The sequence below is a fragment of the Salvelinus fontinalis genome, chromosome 30 (assembly GCF_029448725.1).
Source record: "Salvelinus fontinalis isolate EN_2023a chromosome 30, ASM2944872v1, whole genome shotgun sequence".
Lineage (NCBI taxonomy): Eukaryota > Metazoa > Chordata > Actinopteri > Salmoniformes > Salmonidae > Salvelinus > Salvelinus fontinalis.
In genome coordinates, this window is record NC_074694.1 from 40,636,913 (window position 1) to 40,655,977 (window position 19,065).

The 19,065-nt window shown below is 42.1% G+C and overlaps 1 protein-coding gene across 2 annotated transcripts in view; it reads right to left on the reverse strand.

The window, feature by feature from the left end:
• LOC129829223 (thyroid hormone receptor alpha-like) overlaps nucleotides 1-19,065 on the reverse strand; it is a 192,632-nt gene that overhangs the window by 49,006 nt on the left and 124,561 nt on the right. For both annotated transcript variants that reach the window (XM_055890886.1, XM_055890884.1), the window contains exon 3: nucleotides 4,623-4,873. In XM_055890886.1, coding sequence (XP_055746861.1) covers nucleotides 4,623-4,678 — 56 coding nt within the window. In that variant the 5' untranslated portion in view covers nucleotides 4,679-4,873. The remainder of the gene's footprint in view (nucleotides 1-4,622; nucleotides 4,874-19,065) is intronic.

The following is a 19,065-nucleotide window of genomic DNA, read 5'->3' on the forward strand; positions in this document are numbered from 1 at the left end:
GGTTAACCTTAAAAATCTAAATGAAAATTATTGAAATCTAAAAGATGAAATTCAACCAGAGAGTGCCCTTGGTGGGAAAAGGCCATTGCGCTTGAATTGGATTGATTCTAGTGCAACAGTCAAGTGAGGCTTTTCGAGCTGTCATGTGACCGAATGCTGCAAACAATGCATTCACGGGTCACTAGGAGGAGTTTTGCTATCTGATTAAAAGAGAATACCCTGCCTTCTCCCTCAGAGCATTAACACTCATGGTACCCTTCGCCAGCTCATTTCTGTGTGAAGCATGATTCAGCAGTGCTCTCGTCTGCATTGAAACCAAATATCGATCCAGGTTGGATGTGAAAGGAGAGATGAGGTGCGCACTGTTAACCACGCCCCCTGACTTTGAGTATTTTATCAACCAGCACATTTGAGTTCAGCCATAATATTTGTTGTAATATTTGTTCTATCTTTTCAGGGGGATGAAATTGAAATTGTAGCCAGCACTGCAATGCTTGTTTGAAAAAGAGAGATACTCAATTAATCGAAAATGAGACATGGCAATCTGCACAAAGGCAAAAAAGGCAATTTTTAAACAATGGATGAGCTTTTCTTAGTTATCTACTTGAGAACCATTTAGGGTTGAAGTAAAACTTTTGAATAAGTGAAGCTTTCAGAGAGAGGTTTAATGCTTTTATATTTAATAATCTCAACCCACCCAATTGATATTCATTATATAGATAGGCACGTTTTGTTTTGTCTGGTTCAACGTCCCAGATAAAGATATATATTTTTTGCTCATATGATTTGAAAAACAAATCATCAGGAGTATGCAGCGCCATAAGCAAGTGGGTAAACTGAGATATGACTAAGGACTTAATCAGGGCAATTTTTCCATAAATAGACAGGTATTTACCTTTCCATGATTGCATGATCTTGTCTATTTCACAAGTTTTCTATTGAAATTCATTGTGGAGAGCTTATTTATATATTTTGTGATATGAATACCAAGTATGTCTACTTCACCATCAGCCCATGTTATAGGTAAACTGCAGGGTAATGTAAAAGTCATAATTAGGTTTTAGTCCAGAAAGTACAGAAAAGTTATCTAGATCTTCAATGAGACATTGCAGGGATCTAGCTTGCGGACTTAATATAAAACTTGAGTCATCGGCATACATGGACACCTTTGTTTTTAAGCCTTGGATTTCTAATCCTCTAATGTTGTTATTGGATCTGATTTTAATAGCTAGCATTTAGATGGCCATAACAAATAGATATGGTGACAGTGGACACCCTTGTTTAACGCCTCTTGACAATTCAAAACTCTCTGAGAAGTAGCTGTTATTTACTATTTTACACGTTGTTTGAGTGTGCGGGCTCTCTTTCTTTTATACCAACTTTTCTAGTCCCTGCACCCCACTAAAGGGTGTTTTTGTGTGTTTGCGTGCGTTTGATCACACTTGACTGGGAAAACAAATGTCTAAATCTGCCATTTTATTGAACTATCCCTTTAACCCCAATATCACTTCAAAGGTATGGAAGGACAACACAGTGAAGGAGAGCTTTAATGAAATCCACTACAGTAGCAAACCGTTCAATCAACTTCAATGTGATTAGCAAGCTCTTTAATTCCTCCTCTTCTTTAATTTACATAGCGACAGCAGGCTTAATTTAGCCCTGAACGTCCACTATACACACAGACACACACAAACCCACAGACGCCCAAACACATGTGCGCACACACACACACACACACACACACACACACACACACACACACACACACACACACACACACACACACACACACACACACACACACACACACACACACACACACACACACACACACACACACACACACACACACACCAGCCCAGTTGCTAATCTACTGACAGGTGTCCATCGCGGTTGAGTAATCTAGTCTGGCTTTCCTTTCATTTGCAGGGATCAGCACCGGGGAATTTGACACAGCATTCCAGGGAGCCAGAGGCCATGTGTCACAACCATGACACACACCACACACAAGCACAAAGGAACAACATACACACACATACATGCACACACACCCACCCACGTGCAAGCACATCCACATAAAAAAATATTATAGCATATATTTATATTATAGCATATAAATACTATGGTATTCACTGTAGTGTTTTTGCTGACTTTACTGTACTAGTCACTGACTAAAGTCTGCAAAAACACTACAGTGAATACTGTAGTATTTACTATAGTATGCTGTAGTATTTAAAGTTCTAGTATAAATACTGTGGTAAAAGAAAACTGTAGTGTATATACTATAGTAATTAATGTAGTGTTTTTGCTGATTGTAGTATACTGTAGTATTTATTGTAGTGTTTTTGAGGACTGTAGTATACTGTAGCATTTACTGTAGTGTTTCTGCGGACATTACTGTGGTATTTATTATAGTGTTTTTGTTTTATTATCTTTGACAGAGAAGTGGGCAGATTAGCGTTGAAAAACGCCAATATGTCGCTGTGTTAATTATTCTGGAGGCAGCTCTGCAGAATGGTCACCAGCTGGCACAGCTACAGTCATAAAATCACATGTTAAAGCTAACCTTAACCACACTGCTAACCTTAATGCCTAACCCTAACCTTAAATTAAGACCAAAGACCACATTTTTGTTGTCTTGAATTTTTACAATATAGCCAATTTTGACTTTGTAGTTGGACTATATAAGGGGAAATTGCTCAGTTCTGCCTCCAGGTCAAGACTCATGACAATAAACATCAACATGCTAGAAGTAGAGGCATTCTCCTTGAGGAAACCTACTGGAAAAATACTAAAAGTTATTCCATAACCTGCAGGCAGGACTGGGGTCTGAACGGAGTTCAGAGCTTCGACTCTTTTCTATGACCTGTAATGAACACGATATATGGTCTATATTTGGCATGTAGATTTTCACTTATGGGTGGCACAAATTGGGATATGGGGGAGTGGAATTGGCAGAGTACAGTGCATTCTGAAAGTATTCAGACCCCTTGACTTTCTCCACATTTTGTTACGTTACAGCCTTATTTTCAAAGAAATTAAATACTTTTTCCCCTCATCAATCTACACACAATACCCCATAATGACAATACAAAAACAGGCTCTTAGAAATATTTGCAAAGTTATAAAAAAATAAAAAACAGAAATACCTTATTTACATTAGTATTCAGACCCTTTACTATGAGACTCAAGATTGAGCTTGGGGACATCCTGTTTCTATTGATCATACTTGAGTAGTTTCTACAACTTGATTGGAGTCCACCTGTGGTAAATTCAATTGATTGAACATGATTTAGAAAGGCACACACCTGTCTATCTAAGGTCCCATAGTTGACAGTGCATGTCAGAGCAAAAACCAAACCACGAGGTCGAAGGAATTGTCCGTAGAGCTCAGAGACAGGATTGTGTCAAGGCACATAGCTGGGGAAGGGTACCAGCATTGAAGGTCCCCAAGAACACGGTGGCCTCCATCATTCTTAAAGGGAGTGCTCAGTACCTCAGACTGGGGCCAAGGTTCACCTTCAAACAGTACAACAACCCTAAGCACACAGCCAAGACAATGCAGAGGGGTTGGCTTCGGACAACCCGATTCGGACAACCTGATCGAACATCTATGGAGAGACCTGAAAATATCTGTGCAGCGACACACCCCGTCCAACCTGACAGAGCTTGAGAGGATCTGCAGAGAAGAATGGGAGAAACTCCACAAATACAGGTATGGCAAGCTTGTAGCGTCATACCCAAGAAGACTTGAGGCTGTTATCGCTGCCAAAGGTGCTTCAACAAAGTACTGAGTAAAGGATCTGAATACTTATGTAAATGTAATATTCCGTTTTTTATTTGTAAAAATTGCAATTTTTTTTGTCATTATAGGGTATTGTGTGTACATAAACACAAAAGTAACAGAACACAAACATCATCACTATCAACAATATGAAACTATAGGCTACGCTACCAGAATGTGATATCATTCTAACCTAGCCAGGTGGAGCTGTGCCTCCAATCGCTCCGAGGCATATCAGATTGACTGATAGTTGTGCCCTTTGAGCAAGAGCAGGTTTCTCTTTGATAAAAATCCCCATTCCACTCTGCCACAGCCTGACTGGTTGAGACAGAGGAGCTTCCATTTCACTGATGTTGTGTTTTAATTAATGATGAATGGGGAAACAGCCTATGTTCGTGTAGGGCAGACGACTTTGAGCGGTACAGTTTGTAAGTTGCAGTTACACACTCACAAGTGTTCAGGGTTGGGAAGCCTGGAGGCCTCATTTACAGGTTTCTTAGAAAACAAGATCACTTTTTGGAGCTGTTTTAACTTGCAGACAGTAAAGAAAGTGGAAAGGCAGAGAGAGATGGAAACGGAGAGAAGAAATAGAGGGAGCCGGGAGAGAGGGAAGAGATGGATGAGAGAAAATAAATACTAGCATAGTCGAGAAGCACAGCGAGAGAGAGAAACCGGAGAGCAAACTGTCAAAACAAAAAGGTAAAACACACAGTAATTCTACACTTTCCTCAGACGAGCTCCAAAATGATAAGACCATGTGATACCTATTCACGCGTGATGTTAGCGGCAGGGTCATAGCCTGTCGGGTTGAGACTAGGAAGTAGGGTGCGGGACTCACAGTTTCTCTTCTCCCTCTGATAGGTTAGGGTCCTGCTCCTTGGGCATGTGTTCCATTCACCTTAATTCCATCCAGCAGCCAATCATGCGAGACTGAGGCGGGCCCCACCCTCAGATGCTTGCTGGTCATTCGCAGATAGGGGGGTCAGTCAGTGCGACATCACAGGGTCCCGGTCCGGATGGGCTCTGGCCTCCGGAGCGACCCCCCTGTGCTGGCCCTGGGACTGACGAATGGACTGGACCGGACAAGATCTGTCAATGAGAGGATAGGATACATTTAGTTAGGATTTAGTGTGGAGACTTGGTGGGTTCCTCCCTTATTCAACCATTCTGACCTCTTCCCTCGGTTCTATTCTTCCTCCCCTAATCACTAGTTCAATGCCTTTCTAATCCCAAACAGAGGGATTGCGAGCATCAGATTGTTGTTAGTCAATCTGCGGTATAATAGTGGTAACACGTAATTTCCACATAATAGTGTGAGTTGAAAAGCTGTGCTTTTAAATGGACCACCGGAATACACTTTACTACATTGCTTCATGAAAATCTCCAAGCTTGCTGTGTTCTATTTCATAGCACATTGATTGATTTTAAAGCTGGAAAGTGTTTTTTTTTTAAAGAAAAATAAACCCACTATGTCTTCACTGTATTCTGTTTTCCTCCAAGAGTGGCTGAATATTTTTCATATATTTATTTTAAAAAATATTTAACTTGAAAATTAATTAGTTGGTGTATGGATATTCTCTTACTGTAAATGTACACAAAAATCATTACATTTATTTTACAGTCATGTTAGCATGACTGTTTACCAGAGGTGTGGACTCGAGTCACATGACTTGGACTCGAGTCAGACTCGAGTCACAAATATGATGACTTGCAACTCGACTTTGACTTTACCACCAATGACTCATGACTTGACTTGGACTTGAGCCTTTTGACTCGACCTGACTTGATACCCTCCCCAAGCCAAATATTTAAAATGATGCTATTAAAAAAAGTCTGCAGCGCATCAACTCTTCATTTAACGGATTACATTTTGAATTGGACAGCAGCCAATAAAATTGTGCCAGCTGAGAAAAAGTTGTGCATGGCAGTGCAGAGGAACGTCGGCAAGTGAATTCAGATGGAGCCCTTGGAAAGATGATATAAAGATGACGCTGTATCAACAAAAACCGGATTGCAATTTGCAAAACATGCGGGAAGAAAACTACAGACGGTGGCGCAACAATTCCAACTTTTATTCGACATTTGAATCTGCACAAAGAACGGTAAGTCGGGGGTAATATAGCTGACAGCTATATTTTTTATAACTTTGCTAGTGTAGCATGTAGGCTAACGTAACATTAAATTAAGGAGCCTCCACACAGTCAGTCAATGCGGGAACGTGATCATTGCACCCAAGATTGATCTACAACTGGCTAGGCAGTTGGTAGCCTAAATCCTGCCTGATGCTATTGCTGTTCCTAAAACCATTGACATACGTTAGCCTACTGTAACCACACAGAGAGTGTGTGTGTGTGTGTTAAGGTTGTGCGATTGTGTACAAGCCTACATCGCCCGTGTCACGCCCTGACCATAGAGAGCCCTTGGTTCTCTATGGTGTTGAGGTCAGAGCGTGACTAAGGGGGTGTTCTAGTTTTCATATTTTTAGGTTGGTGTGCTTGGTATGGTTCCCAATTAGAGACAGCTGGTAATCGTTTCCTCTAATTGGGGATCATGTTTAGGTAGCCTTTTTCCGACCTGTGTTTTGTGGGATATTGTTTGTGTGTGTGCTAGTTGCACCACTTATGTTACGTTTCGTTGTTTCTTTATTTGTTTTATTAAAAGTTTCACTTAATAAAATATGTGGAACTCAGAGCACGCTGTGCCTTGGTCCGTCTCTCCACACGTCCGTGACAGCCCGATTGCGCCCCATAGCGATCCTCGATAGTCGATCACTATTGGGGAGGGTCTTTCTCATGGCTACCCATGTATTTCCATAGAAATATAACGTTTATTTGGAAAGTAATAAATATATCGACATTTTTTAAAGCATTCATGATTTGCGTAAATGTAATATACTAATTACTACTCTTGTTAAAAATATGAAATGGTATTACATTTGGTGAAGAGCACTTTATGACTTGTTTAGGACTCGAAACTCAAAAGTTTAGGACTTGAGACTTGACTTGAGACTTGACTCGAATTTGCCTGTCTTAACTTGGGACTTGACTTGGGACTTGAGTGCTAAGACTTGAGACTTACTTGTGACTTGTAAAACAATGACTTGGTCCCACCTCTTCTATTTACTATGAACACAAGCGTTTAACTACGGCATCATGTGAGAAAACAAGGTGGTCTCCTACGTGGTGCCATGACCGTGATAGAGAATGCTAGTAGCTTAACCATATGCCCCCGTGGACATAATGGCACAATGACCTCATGTTGGATATTTTATATTCTACAGGGAGTTCAAGGGTGTTTCAAGGCACTACAGTATACCATCATCTTGTGCAGTGGTGGGGTAATATTATGGTGAACTGGTATATTTTGTATTAACACATGCTCAGCTGGCCTATAACCTCACCTCACATAGCATGTCTTTGTTCGGAACTGGTAACACGAGACACACACACACACACACAGAATCCAGCACAGCACATAAGAGCTGCGTTGTCATAGAGCCTTCCGCGACACTACACCACAAATGTGAGGACAAACTGTGGTGTAAAAAAAAAAAAAAAAAACTTGGACAGTAATGACACAGAATCACCAGAAGGCCTATCACATGAAAACGAATAGAGTGGCCTTCAGCCACACATAAACAAACCTCCCTCTCTCTCTCTCATCCGATCCATTGACAGAGCTATCTCTCGTGCTGCTGCTGCCTGTGGCTGTTGGAACAATTTGTCCTCGGCGACAAAACAGCGAAGAGGATAAAGGGACTCATTGTGTTACAGTCAAAGGGAGACAAATAATGCAGCCAGGTTTTGAAGTGTACGAATGTTGAAATCAGTTAAATCTCCAAACACGCTCCAACAGATACGTTTGGCTATAGAAATGGTATTTTGTCTATTTATGAGGTGCCATTTTCCCTCTATGCAGGGTGTCAATTTGTTTTCTATCACTAGCTCATCTCTAGTTTCATCAGTGCTGTAACCTTGCCCGCACCCTCTCCAAGCACCCGTGCGTATGCAGAGTTCTCCCTATAGCCAAGGTCAACCCCATAAAGCAACAGGCTATCAAACAGTTCAGCCCCACTGAAGCTCGTTTTAATATCTGTTCTAGAGAGAGAAAGAGAGAGCGAGAGAGAAAGGATGGGAGGGAGAGAAGGGAGGAAGGAAGGGGGAGAAGAGAGAGAGAGCGAGAGAGAAAGAAAGAAAGAGAGAGATGAGGGGTTGGGGGAGAAGAGAGAGAGAGAGCGAACGAGAGAGAAAGAAAGAGAGCGATAAGGGGTTGGGGAGAGAGAAAGAGAGAGAGAGTACAGCATACAGTAATTCTACACTTTCCTCGGAAAATACAGTAAGAGAGAGAGAAGGGGGAGACAAGGAGAAGGGGAGCAAGAAAAAGAGAGGAAGATAGAGTTGATGAGAGGTGAGGAGGGAGCTTGAATTAGGTTACTGTTGGTTGACGTGAGGAGAGAAAATGAACTTAGTTCTCAGGGCTTACAGACCAATAACAGGAAATGCTGAATAACAGATTTAAGGGTTTCAGGTGGCTATTGCACACACCCCGTGACTTTTTCTACATGTTGTTGTGTTACAAAGTGTGATTAAAAGGGATTTAATTGTATTTTGTTGTCAACGATCCACACAAAATACTCTGTAATGTCAAAGTGGAAGAACATTTTTAACATTTGTAAAAAAAAATGTCTGTCCTAAATATGAGAGATAAGACATATCCAGATATTTTTTTGAACCCCTTTTTGGCACTAAACAGTCTCCATATATACATCCATATTTTTTTTAAACTGGTCCTGTGGTGCATCCTAGAGTAAAACAACCAACATGTTCGTTAGAGTCTCACCTTTCCACAGAGGGGTCATATTAGTGTGTAGCCCAAACGGTTCGGACGCTACAGACAGATGTTGGCAGATTGGCTGTACCGGCTTCAGACCCGTCCCAAGTCGCTTGTGAGTGTCATAATAGTTTGTATGTCTTAGGCTGCTTGGCCATGGAAACCCATTTTATGAAGCTCCCGACAAACAATTATTGTGCTGATGTCGCTTTCAGAGGCAGTTTGGAACTTGGTAGTGAGCGTTGCAACCGAGGACAGACAATTTTTACGCCCTACACGCTTCAGCTCTCGGCGGAAAGGTGGCATCCTATGACGGTGCCACGTTGAAAGTCATTGAGTTCTTCAGTAAGGCCATACTACTGCCAATGTTTGTCTATGGAGATTACATGGCTGTGTGCTCCATTTTATACACCTGTCAGCACCGGGTGTGGCTGAAATAGCCCAATCCACTATTTGAAGAGGTGTCCACATACTGTACTTTTGTATATATAGTGTAGCTGTGGGACAACCACATCACAGTCATAGTAAGTAAATTTTTCCTTCATAAAGTAGCTATCAGAAAGGTCAGAGCTAGTAAGGGGGGGGGGGGGAATTCAAGTGAGTGTTTTCTTTTTGAGGTCGATTTGCAGAGCCTTCCCCAAACCATATCCTCCTAGGAACGGTACTGTATTGTATAGCCTACAAACACCGCTTCCAGCTGCCCCCTGGAGGCGATTCTAAATATTCAATGTTCATTTAAATCCTCCCGATGCAGGATTATTTTCCTCCTGCGACGAAATGGGTCATATTAAGATCCAACATCTGCATCTCAGCAATGTGAGCCAAGCGATTTCTCCAGTCACTCTCTCACATGGTCTGATCTTGTGCACCTTGTTTCCCTCTCCACTGAAATCAACCCTCCAACTTTTAATTGGGGCTTGAGAATCTAGCCTCGGCCCCAGAGCTGCACTCCTTTAATTGGCACACTATAAAATGGCAACTTTAAAACGCATTTAAAAAAAATGATAACTAGTGAACGGTATGATGTCGGCGTGTGGAGCTGCCTCTATATCAATGAAACATCCCTTTTTTATTTTATTTTAGTTCCCACCAATATGATTGATGTCTCTCTGTTCTTTATTGGGGGGGGGGGGGGGGGGGGGGGTGGACACTGCTGTTGCTCGGTCTGCTGCAGTGCGATCAGTTGAAGTCTCCTAAGACTCCTCTTTTCCAAGTGTATATCTGATTCATCCTAATTTGCGTGGCCTTGTTACAGTTGGTGAAGCTAGTGTTCATCAATGCATTGAGCCACCATTGCTAAAGGCGGTATAGACCATACTGATATTAGTGTGTAATAATGCACGCGTCTCAGTGTTATCACCACCTTAAGGCAGAGAGAGAAAACCTCTTTGTGTTTGTGTGTGTCAGATTTCCATACTCCCACTGGGGACCCTAACAATTATTAGTAATTAATATAGTTGACCTGGGACCAGTTGTTAAAAAGTGTGTATTGTGAGGGCATATGGGATGTGCTGCAGAAGCTCAACCCTAGGTACAGTATGCAGGGCAGGGTAGGGGCCTCTTGGAACCATGTTCAATCGCTCTCTCTCTCGGTCTTTGTTCAGACATATCTATCTCATATTTCATATTTTCTGTAATCAATCAGTCTCCCTCTATCGCTCCCTCTCCCCCTCCCCTCTCCTCTCCTCTTCTCTGTTCTCTCGCTGATCTGTTTTCCTCTTTTATTTGATCCTTTTGAAAAACGATGATGAATAGACAAATAAACGAAACCCTTAGGAAGCTCAAACTTCTCCGAGACCTGTCTCTTTCACCACTCCGTAATACTAGGCGAAATGTTTCACATTTTGAAACAACATTGCAGCAAAGCCCCTGAGGCATAACGGAGCCCCAAATCCCATAGAGTAATAAGGGACCTTTTATCCCTAACAACAGAGGGGCTTGTGGGGGTTAGAGAGAGGACGTGAGGGTATTCTAAGGGTAGATAGAGAATATGATCCAGTTAAAACTAGCTTTTGTGTACAGATCCAGGATCAGCTTACACGTCCCTGAATTCTAACCTTCAACATTAAAGTAACCGTCCATTGTTTCCAGAGTTCCTTCTGAAAGTTCTTTGTGTTTTTTCTATTGATTAAAAAAACAATTATAATAGTAATTTTCTCCCCAATTTTGTGAGATTCAATTGCGATCCAATTACGTCTCATCGTTGCAACTCCCCAACGGGTTCGGAAGAGGCGAAGGTTGAGTCATGCGTCGTCCCGAAACATGATCGAACCCCAGGCTGTAGTGACGCCGCAACACTGCGACGTTGGGAGTTAGACCGCTGCGCCACTCGGGAGGCCCAGTTGTGTGTGTGTTTTGACCAGATTTATTTGGATCAGATTCACAGAAATCACAGGTTGCGCGCTCTAGCAAAGTGCGCTCTCCACTTTCCTCTGGTATTTATTTAGCAAACATGACACACGTCAAAACTCCATACAGAAATGTTGCAGCAGCCTATTCTTAAACATGAGCGATCTGACTTGTTGTATGGGATGAACAAGAGAAGATTTTTCACTCTGATCAACTGTTGGGCAGGCTACTGATAACCGCAGCTGCATATAGCTTATGCGCCTTGTACCCCTCTGGCCAGGGTAAACAAAGTGGTAACGTTACATATTTATAGCCCATTTATTTGTGTTAGGAGAAGAATGAGGATGTGATCAAAGTTATTTTTAATTTTTATTTTATTTTCATTTTTACCCTCTTTTTCTCCCCAATTTCGTGGTATCCAATTGTTAGTAGTTACTATCTTGTCTCATCGCTACAACTCCCGTACGGGCTCGGGAGAGACGAAGGTCGAAAGCCATGCGTCCTCCGAAACACAACCCAACCAAGCCGCACTGCTTCTTAACACAGCGCGCCTCCAACCCGGAAGCCAGCCGCACCAATGTGTCGGAGGAAACACCGTGCACCTGGCGACCTTGGTTAGCGTGCACTGCGCCCGGCCCGCCACAGGAGTCGCTGGTGCGCGATGAGACAAGGGATGTGATCAAAGTTTAACGAAACTCGGGCATGCTAGGCTACCTAGACGTTTTCAATCCAAAATGATAAACTGGAATGAATCACAACAGTGATGACATAACTAGACAGACTGTGTGGGTAACTTTTTAATTGCAGTTGCACAGGCCTACACGATGCAAATCCGCATAAATGATGCTCAGCCCTGTGGGTTCTACGTGGGTGTCTCTGTATCTGCGTAAAGGAAAACCCCCCTGATAGTCTAGTTTAAAAGATAATTCATGTGAACAAGTACAGGGTTGCTGCAGTTTGACAATGTTTTCATCCTTCGTAGGAGAGGGACATTGCCCGCTCAATTGAAACTTGTGCCCCCCCCAGCTTTAGTTTTATGTCCCCATGTTACAACTTTTTATATTTAAATAGACTTGCTGCGATTATCCCGAAACGTCTTATCCATCCTCCAAGCCACACTCTCTCTCCGCGCTCTGAGTAGGCTGTTGTTTGTAGCGCTGCGGCCATGAAAATAGTCATCTTGCCACCTGTAACCGTGTCAGTTTGACTGGGAAACTCGTGGGTACACTTGCAATGGCTGGCAGTCCAAGACATGAATGGGCACGCCCATTGTATGGATTCTACGTCCATGGTTGTGTCGGTCTTTCGCAAAGTGTTGAAATGCAATCACAGGAAAAACGTCGTTTGGAAAGCAAATGCCTACTGCTTAAAAAGAGAAGACTAATCTGTCTGCAGAAATGAGAAGAAATAAAAGGCAGGAGTTTTTCCAGGAGTTTTCTAAAACCAAGTGACCTGATTAGAAAAACTACGGTCCCATCACAGCCCATATAAAACCTTTTACAACTGATTCATCTCTGTCATACCCTATCAGGTTACTAGATCAGGAAAAACTCTTGGCCCCAGAGCAAAAAATCCCCCGGGGGAGGGGGGAGTGTTTAAATTGTGCAGTATTTAGAAATTATAATAAGAGTCTAGTAGTTGTGATGTGTGTGAGCGTGAATGTACAGTACCAGTCACAAGTTTGGACACGCCTACTCATTCCAGGGTTTTTCTTTATTTTTACTATTTTCTACATTGTAGAATATTAGTGAAGACATCAAAACTATAAAATAAAAATCATGTAGTAACCAAAAAAGTGTTAAACAAATCAAAATATGTTTTATATTTGAGATTCTTCACAGTAGCCACCCTTTGTCCTGATGAAAGCTTTGCACACTCCTGGTACTGTGTGTGTGTGTGTGTGTGTGTGTGTGTGTGTGTGTGTGTGTGTGTGTGTGTGTGTGTGTGTGTGTGTGTGTGTGTGTGTGTGTGTGTGTGTGTGTGTGTGTGTGTGTGTGTGTATGTGTGTGTGTGTGTGTGTGTGTGTGTGTCTGCGCATGTGTGCGCTAAGGAGTTGGGATTTTTTTTCTCCAATTTATGCTTTGGCCAAAAATTTGAGCATAGGATGAGTCAACAATATTATTTTGGAATGAATTAACAGAAAATTAACTTTTAAAAGTGAGATTTCATTGGACAGTTAGTTTAAGGGAGAAGGGGGGAGGTTAAAACTGACATTAGATCAGTATCTAGGACCAACTTTCTCTTACTTGAAAGACAGACAGGGGCAGCTGTCTCAGGGAGATACAGAGAGGGGCACTGGGACTGATATGAAATACTGAGACTGGCAGTTGTGGGGCTTGTTGTGTGTGTGTGTGTGTGTGTGTGTGCAAGTGGAGGGCTTCAGATGGCAGGCAGGAGTGGGTGACGGATAGACGAGTTGTAGGATTCAACACACAGGAGTGTAGGGGCAGTATGGGAGGATTATTAACAAAGGGGTTTACGTAGACAATGGTAGTCAGGGTAGTTGAGGTAAATGCATAGGGCTAAATGGGGTCAATATACAGGGTAAATGGGAAAATGCACAGATGTAAACATTATAGGCCTGCCCTATATCCCCCATTCTATCCCCGCCTTCTCTCTCTCTCTCCTCCCTTTCCCCACTCCTCCCTCCCCATTTCAGCCTGTTTTTGGCATAGACAAATTAAGACCCTGCCAAGAATGTGACTAGTGGTTAGAAAACAAATTCCACCGTTTTTTTCCCCCCTTCCCTTCCTGTTTTTATTTTTATTTTTTTTAAGGTAGAGCTATCAACACTCGCAAGCCTGGGTACTTCCAAGAGGGAAATAAAAGGGATTTGGAATGATACAGGTCCGCATCCCTCTTTCAGGTCACTGACTTGATTGAGCACAACATATTTTTCATCCCAAACCCAACCAACCCCTTGACATAAGGTTAATGTTCCCCCAGCCCACCTTAACGGAAACACACGGTGTGAAAACACACTTTCTGTTCTGAGTTTGTTAATGCTCTGTTTTTTTTATATATACATATGGCAACTTCCCACCTCTCTAATTCTTCATTTCCGAATGGCAACTGGAAATGTCTAATTGTAGCGAACTACACTCGGGGAATGACTACATACTTGTACTGCTGCCTATCTTGCCACACACACACACACACAGACACACAGACAGAGAGACAGAGAGACAGAGAGAGAGAGAGACAGAGAGAGAGACAGAGAGAGAGACAGAGAGAGAGACAGAGAGAGAGACGGAGAGAGAGACAGAGAGAGAGAGAGAGAGAGAGACAGAGAGACAGAGAGACAGACAGAGAGAGAGACAGAGAGAGAGACAGAGAGAGAGACAGAGAGAGAGACAGAGAGACAGAGAGAGAGACAGAGAGAGAGACAGAGAGAGAGACAGAGAGAGAGACAGAGAGAGAGAGAGAGTTCCTCTGAAGTTTCAACACAAACAATCCCACTGTCTGGCCGACAACTGTGAGTTTATTTTAGGGAAGGGCATTTGAAAAAGAAAAACATGTTGGAGATCCAGATAGTCAACAAAAAAAATGAATATATTTTTGACTTTGTTTAAACTTGGACACTTGCTTGCTGGGCAGACTGCATGACCTCGGGAGAGATTGCAGTAGGATGGGGGATGGGCAGGGACCGGTGTGTGTGTGTGTGTGTGTGTGACACGGGATGGTGAGAGAGAAAAAGTAGTCACTGACTAGTTCAGCGGTTCACAAACTTACCATGTGGAAAAACGGAAATGTAATTCACAGCAAATGTTTGGGGCTATGAGAGTCAATTGCGAATCAGACTGACATAATGTCTCCTATCTCAGCATCACTAATGAGATGGGTGTACTTGACGCATGTCGCATCGGAGATTCTCAAAGTCAGGGGGCGTGGTTAACAGTGCGCACCTCATCTCTGCTTTCACATCCAACCTGGATCGATATTTGGTTTCAATGCAGACGAGAGCACTGCTGAATCAAGCTTCACACAGAAATGAGCTGGCGAAGGGTACCATGAGTGTTAATGCTCTGAGGGAGAAGGCAGGGTATTCTCTTTTCATCAGAAAGCAAAACTCCTCCTAGTGACCCGTGAATGCATTGTCTGCAGCATTCGGTCACATGACAGCTCGAAAAGCCTCACTTGACTGTTGCACTAGAATCAATCCAATTCAAGCGAAACGGTTAAGTGCAGCCTTTTCCCACAGCCTTTTCCCACAAAGGGCACTCTCTGGTTGAATTTCATCTCTTAGATTTCAATCATTTTCATTTAGATTTTTAAGGTTAACCACATTACAATGATTTTGAGATACAAAGACTATATATATATATATATATATATATATATATATATATATATATATATATATATATATATATATATATATATATACAGTTGAAGTAGGAAAATAGATGGCATCATGAGGCAGGAAAATGACGTGGATAAATTGAAGCAACATCTCAAGACATCAGTCAGGAAGTTCAAGCTTGGTCGCAAATGGGTCTTCCAAATGGACATTGACCCCAAGCATACTTCCAAAGTTGTAGCAAAATAGTTTAAGGACAACAAAGTCAAGGTATTGGAGTGGCCATCACAAAGCCCTGACCTCAATCCCATAGAAAATTTGTGGGCAGACCTACAAACCTACACCAGCTCGGGCAGGAGGAATGGAGGAATGTTGGAATCTTGTGGAAGGCTACCCAAAACGTTTGACCCAAGTTAAACAATTTAAAGGCAATGCTACCAAATACTAATTGAGTGTATGTGAACTTCTGACCCACTGGGAATATGATGATAGAAATAAAAGATGAAACTAATAATTGTCTCTACTATTATTATGACATTTCACGTTCTTTAAATAAAGTGGGGATCCTAACTGACATAAGACAGGGAATTTGTACTAGGAATAAATGTCAGGAATTGTGAAAAACTGAGTTTAAATGTATTTGGCTAAGGTGTATTTAAACTTCCGACTTCAACTGTAGATACGCTATTGTTCAAAAGTTTCGGGTCACTTAGAAATGTCCTTGTTTTTGAAAGAAAAGCAAATTTTTTGTCCATTAAAATAACATAAACTTGATCAGAAATAGAGTGTAGACATTGTTAATATTGTAAATTACTTTGGTAGCTGGAAATGGACGATTTTTAAAATGGAATATCTACTTAGGCATAAGGAGGCCCATTATCAGCAACCATCACTCCTGTGTTCCAATGTCACGTTGTGTTAGCTAATCCAAGTTTATCATTTCAAAAGGATAATTGATCGGCTTGCGGCAGGTAGCCTAGTGGTTAGAGTGTTGGACTAGTAACTGAAAGGTTGCAAGATTGAATCCCTGAGCTGACAAGGTAAAAATCTGTCGTTCTGCCCCTTAACAGGGCAGTTAACCCACTGTTCATAGGCCGTCATTGAAAATAAGAATTGGTTCCTAACTGTCTTGCCTGGTTAAATAAAGGTCAAATAACTGAAAAATTGAAAACCCTTTTGCAATTATGTTAGCACAGCTGAAAACTGTTGTCCTGATTAAAGAAGCAATACAACTGGCCTTCTTTAGACTAGTTGAGTATCTGGAGCACCAGCATTTGTGGGTTTGATTACAAGCTCAAAATGGCCAGAAACAAAGAACTTTCTTCTGAAACTCGTCAGCCTATTCTTGTTCTGAGAAATGGAGGCTATTCCATGTGAGAAATTACCAAGAAACTGAAGATCTCGCGCAACGATGTGTACTACTCCCTTCACAGAACAGCCCGGCAAAACTCCAGTCTCTACGTCAACATTGAAGACGCGACTCGGGATGTTGGCCTTCCAGGCAGAGTTGCAAAGGAAAAGCCATATTTTAGACTGGCCAATAAAAAGAAAAGATTAAGATGGGCAAAAGAACACAGACACTGGACAGAGGAACTTTCTAAAGATCAATTAGCCTTTTGAAATGATCAACTTGGATTAGCTAACACAACATGACATTGGAACACAGGAGTGATGGTTGCTGATAATGGGCCTCTGTACGCCTATGTAGATATTCCATAAAAAATTCCAGCTACAATAGTCATTTACAACATTAACAATGTCTACGCTGTTTTTCTGATCAATTTGATGTTATTTTAATGGACAGAAAATGTGCTTTTCTTTCAAAAACAAGGACATTTCTAACTGACCTGAAACTTTTGAACGGTAAGTTCAAGGACAGCTGCTCTTTCCATGATATGGACTGACCAGGTGAACTTATTGAATCAATTTCTATCAGTGTTGATGAAGGGGAGGCAGGTTAGAGAAGGATTTTTAAGCGTTTAGACAATTGAGACATGGATTGTGTATGTGTGCCATTCAGAGGGTGAACGGGCAAGACAAAAGATTTAAGTGCCTTTGAACAGAGTATGGCGAGAGATGCCAGGCACACCGGTTTGTGTCAAGAACAGCAACGCTGCTGGGTTTTTCACACTCAACAGTTTTCCGTGTGTATCAATAATGGTCCACCACTCAAAGGACATCCAGTCAACTTGACACAATTGGGTGAAGCATTGGAGTCAACATCACTGTGGAAAGCTTTCGACACCTTATGGAGTACATTCCCTGACGAAATGAGGCTGTTCTGAGGGCAAAAGGGAAGGTGCAACTCATTATTAGGAAGGTGTTCTTAATGTTTTGTGCACTCAGTCTATATATACAAAAGTATGTGGACACACCTTCAAATTAGTGGATTTGGCTATTTCAAGCACACCCATTGCTAACAGGTATATAAAGTCCTCTCTCAGAGCTTTACGGACAATTCCTTCGACCTCATGGCTTGGTTTTTGCTCTGACATGCACTGTCAACTGTGGGACCTTATATAGACAGGTGTGTAACTTTACAAATCATGTACAATTAATTGAATTTAGCACAGGTGGACTCCAATCAAGTTGTAGAAACATCTCAAGGATGATCGATGGAAACAGGAAGTACCTGAACTCAATTTCGAGTCTCATAGCAAAAGGGTCTGAATACTTATGTAATACTTATTTTTATTTTTTAAATATTTGCAAAAATTTCTCATAACCTGTTTTCGCTTTGTCATTATGGAGTACCGTGTGTAGATTGCTGCGGAATGTTTCAAATGTAAACCATTTTAGAATAAGGCAAAATTTGGAAATAGTCATGGGGTATGAATACTTTCTGAAGGCAAGTATTCAGACCCCTTGACTTTTTCCACATTTTGTTACGTTACAGCCTATTCTGAAATGGATTAAATAAATGTATTAAAAATACAGAAATACCTTATTTACATAACTATTCAGATACCTACATACACGTATTCACCAAAACACACACACACACACACACACACTATATCCCATATCCTTATAGATGGGAAAAGATGGAACAACTGGAAGTCTGTGGGAGGTAAGCACATGTGAACATATGCTGTGCTGTGTGCGTTTGCCATCTGTGTGTCTGTGTTCATTTCATGGTCACAAAGTGGAGGCTAGGTGAGCATTGGCAGACGCTCAGATCAGCAGGTACACTTTTATGAATGGGGCAGCCACGCCACAAAGGGAATTCCCGCCGCCAGTGTGTGTGTGTTTTCGTGATATCATTAGCCAGGGCAGCCCTGGGTTGGTGTGTGTGACATTAGCCAGGTTGGGAATATGAGTTCCAGGGGCTGGGAGCGGTACTATCTAGGCAGAAAGCCAACCCAGTGGCACACTCATAAACAGACACGAGACGGTGAGTTACCTCTTCTAACTGTGCCAGCGATCCGGGCAGCCTCTCTCTCCCTCCCTCCCGCCTCCTTCAAAAGTGATAGCCAATTGGCGGTAAGGGTGCCATGTGGACAGCCCAAGGCGGTGACTCAATATAGCCCTGGCTGTGTTCTAGGATCTAGGGAAAGTCCTCTGATATACTAAGCATGTGTGCGAAGAGGAAACAAATGAATTAGAGTGTGAAGTGTGCACGTCAAAAACATGTTCACAAACGCCCTCTGACACTCAAGTAGGGTTTCCACCACTTCCCCAGTTCTAGCGGCGCGATAGAAAACGTTCAGCTCTGCTCTCATTTAAGCAAATTGCACACGGACACCGCTGCTGTCAACCGATCAGGTGGGGGGCAGATGTTTGCTTCAAAATCTTGTGTTCA